Source organism: Empidonax traillii, unplaced genomic scaffold, assembly GCF_003031625.1.
Source record: "Empidonax traillii isolate 1590-97213 ecotype Southwest subspecies unplaced genomic scaffold, ASM303162v1 scaffold4705:size17952, whole genome shotgun sequence".
Lineage (NCBI taxonomy): Eukaryota > Metazoa > Chordata > Aves > Passeriformes > Tyrannidae > Empidonax > Empidonax traillii.
The window spans coordinates 8,652-9,729 of record NW_020959898.1 but is presented as its reverse complement, the minus strand read 5'-3'; the positions used below and the strand labels follow the sequence as shown (position 1 = coordinate 9,729).

Genomic DNA, 1,078 nt, shown 5'->3' with positions numbered 1-1,078 from the left:
CGCCAGCGGCCGCCTCGTCGTGGCCGACAGGCTGGACCGGGAGCAGCTGTGCGGCCAGGCCGACACCTGCACGCTCCCCTTCGAGCTGCTGCTGGCCGACCCGCTGCAGTTCTTTCGGGTCGAGGTCACCCTCGACGACATCAATGACCATTCGCCCATTTTCCCTGAGGAACGAATCACTTTTAAGATCCCTGAAACGACCGACCCGGGCTCTCGTTTCCCTCTGGAGGTTGCTCGGGACCTTGATATTGGCATAAACAGTGTGCAGGCATACAGCATTGCTCCCGAGAACGAGTACTTTAGCGTCTCCTTTGGGAGTCGGATTAGGGGCAAGAAATACGTTGAACTTGTTTTGGAAAAGCCACTGGACAGAGAGGAGCAGGCAGAGATGGATTTTAGTCTGATTGCTGTCGATGGAGGCTCCCCACCTCGGAGTGGGACAACCCAAATTCACATTACAGTTCTGGATGTCAATGACAACGCTCCTGTCTTCACACAGGAACTGTATGATGTGCAGGTGTTGGAAAACGCAGCAGAGGGTTCTGTAGTTCTAAATGTGTTGGCAACAGATCAGGATTCAGGAATTAACGGGGACATTTCCTATCAATTCAGTAAAGAAGTTGGCCAGACCGACTTAGTATTTGAGATTGATCCCAAGAGTGGGGAAATCAAACTCAGAAAGCCTCTGGACTTTGAGGCAGCACAGACTCACGAGCTCAGTGTAAGGGCCACAGATGGAGGGGGGCTCTCGGCAATCTGCAAGGTGTTGGTGGAGGTGTTGGATGTGAATGACAATGCACCCGAGCTGCTGGTCAGTTCCTTCAGCAGTCCCCTCCCCGAGAACTCAGCACCCGGCACGGTGGTTGCCCTCTTTACTGTCAGGGACCGGGATGCCGGTGCCAACGGCAAGGTGTCCTGTGCCCTCGACCATCAGCTCTTCTTCTCCCTGCGGCCAGCCTATAAGAATTACTACGAGCTGGTGACTGTGAGGGCGCTGGACCGGGAGGACACGGCTCAGCACATCCTCAGCGTGACAGCAGCAGACGCGGGGTCCCCTCCTCTCACAAGCACCCACACC

The 1,078-nt window shown here is 55.5% G+C and overlaps 1 protein-coding gene across 1 annotated transcript in view; it reads left to right on the top strand.

Annotated features, from left to right (window-relative positions):
• Positions 1–1,078, top strand: part of LOC114072971 (protocadherin beta-13-like) — a gene marked incomplete at both ends in the record, with an annotated part of 15,876 nt that overhangs the window by 8,178 nt on the left and 6,620 nt on the right. Inside the window, one exon of the mRNA XM_027910780.1 lies at positions 7–1,076. Within this exon, the coding sequence (XP_027766581.1) occupies positions 7–1,076 (1,070 nt within the window). The remainder of the gene's footprint in view (positions 1–6; positions 1,077–1,078) is intronic.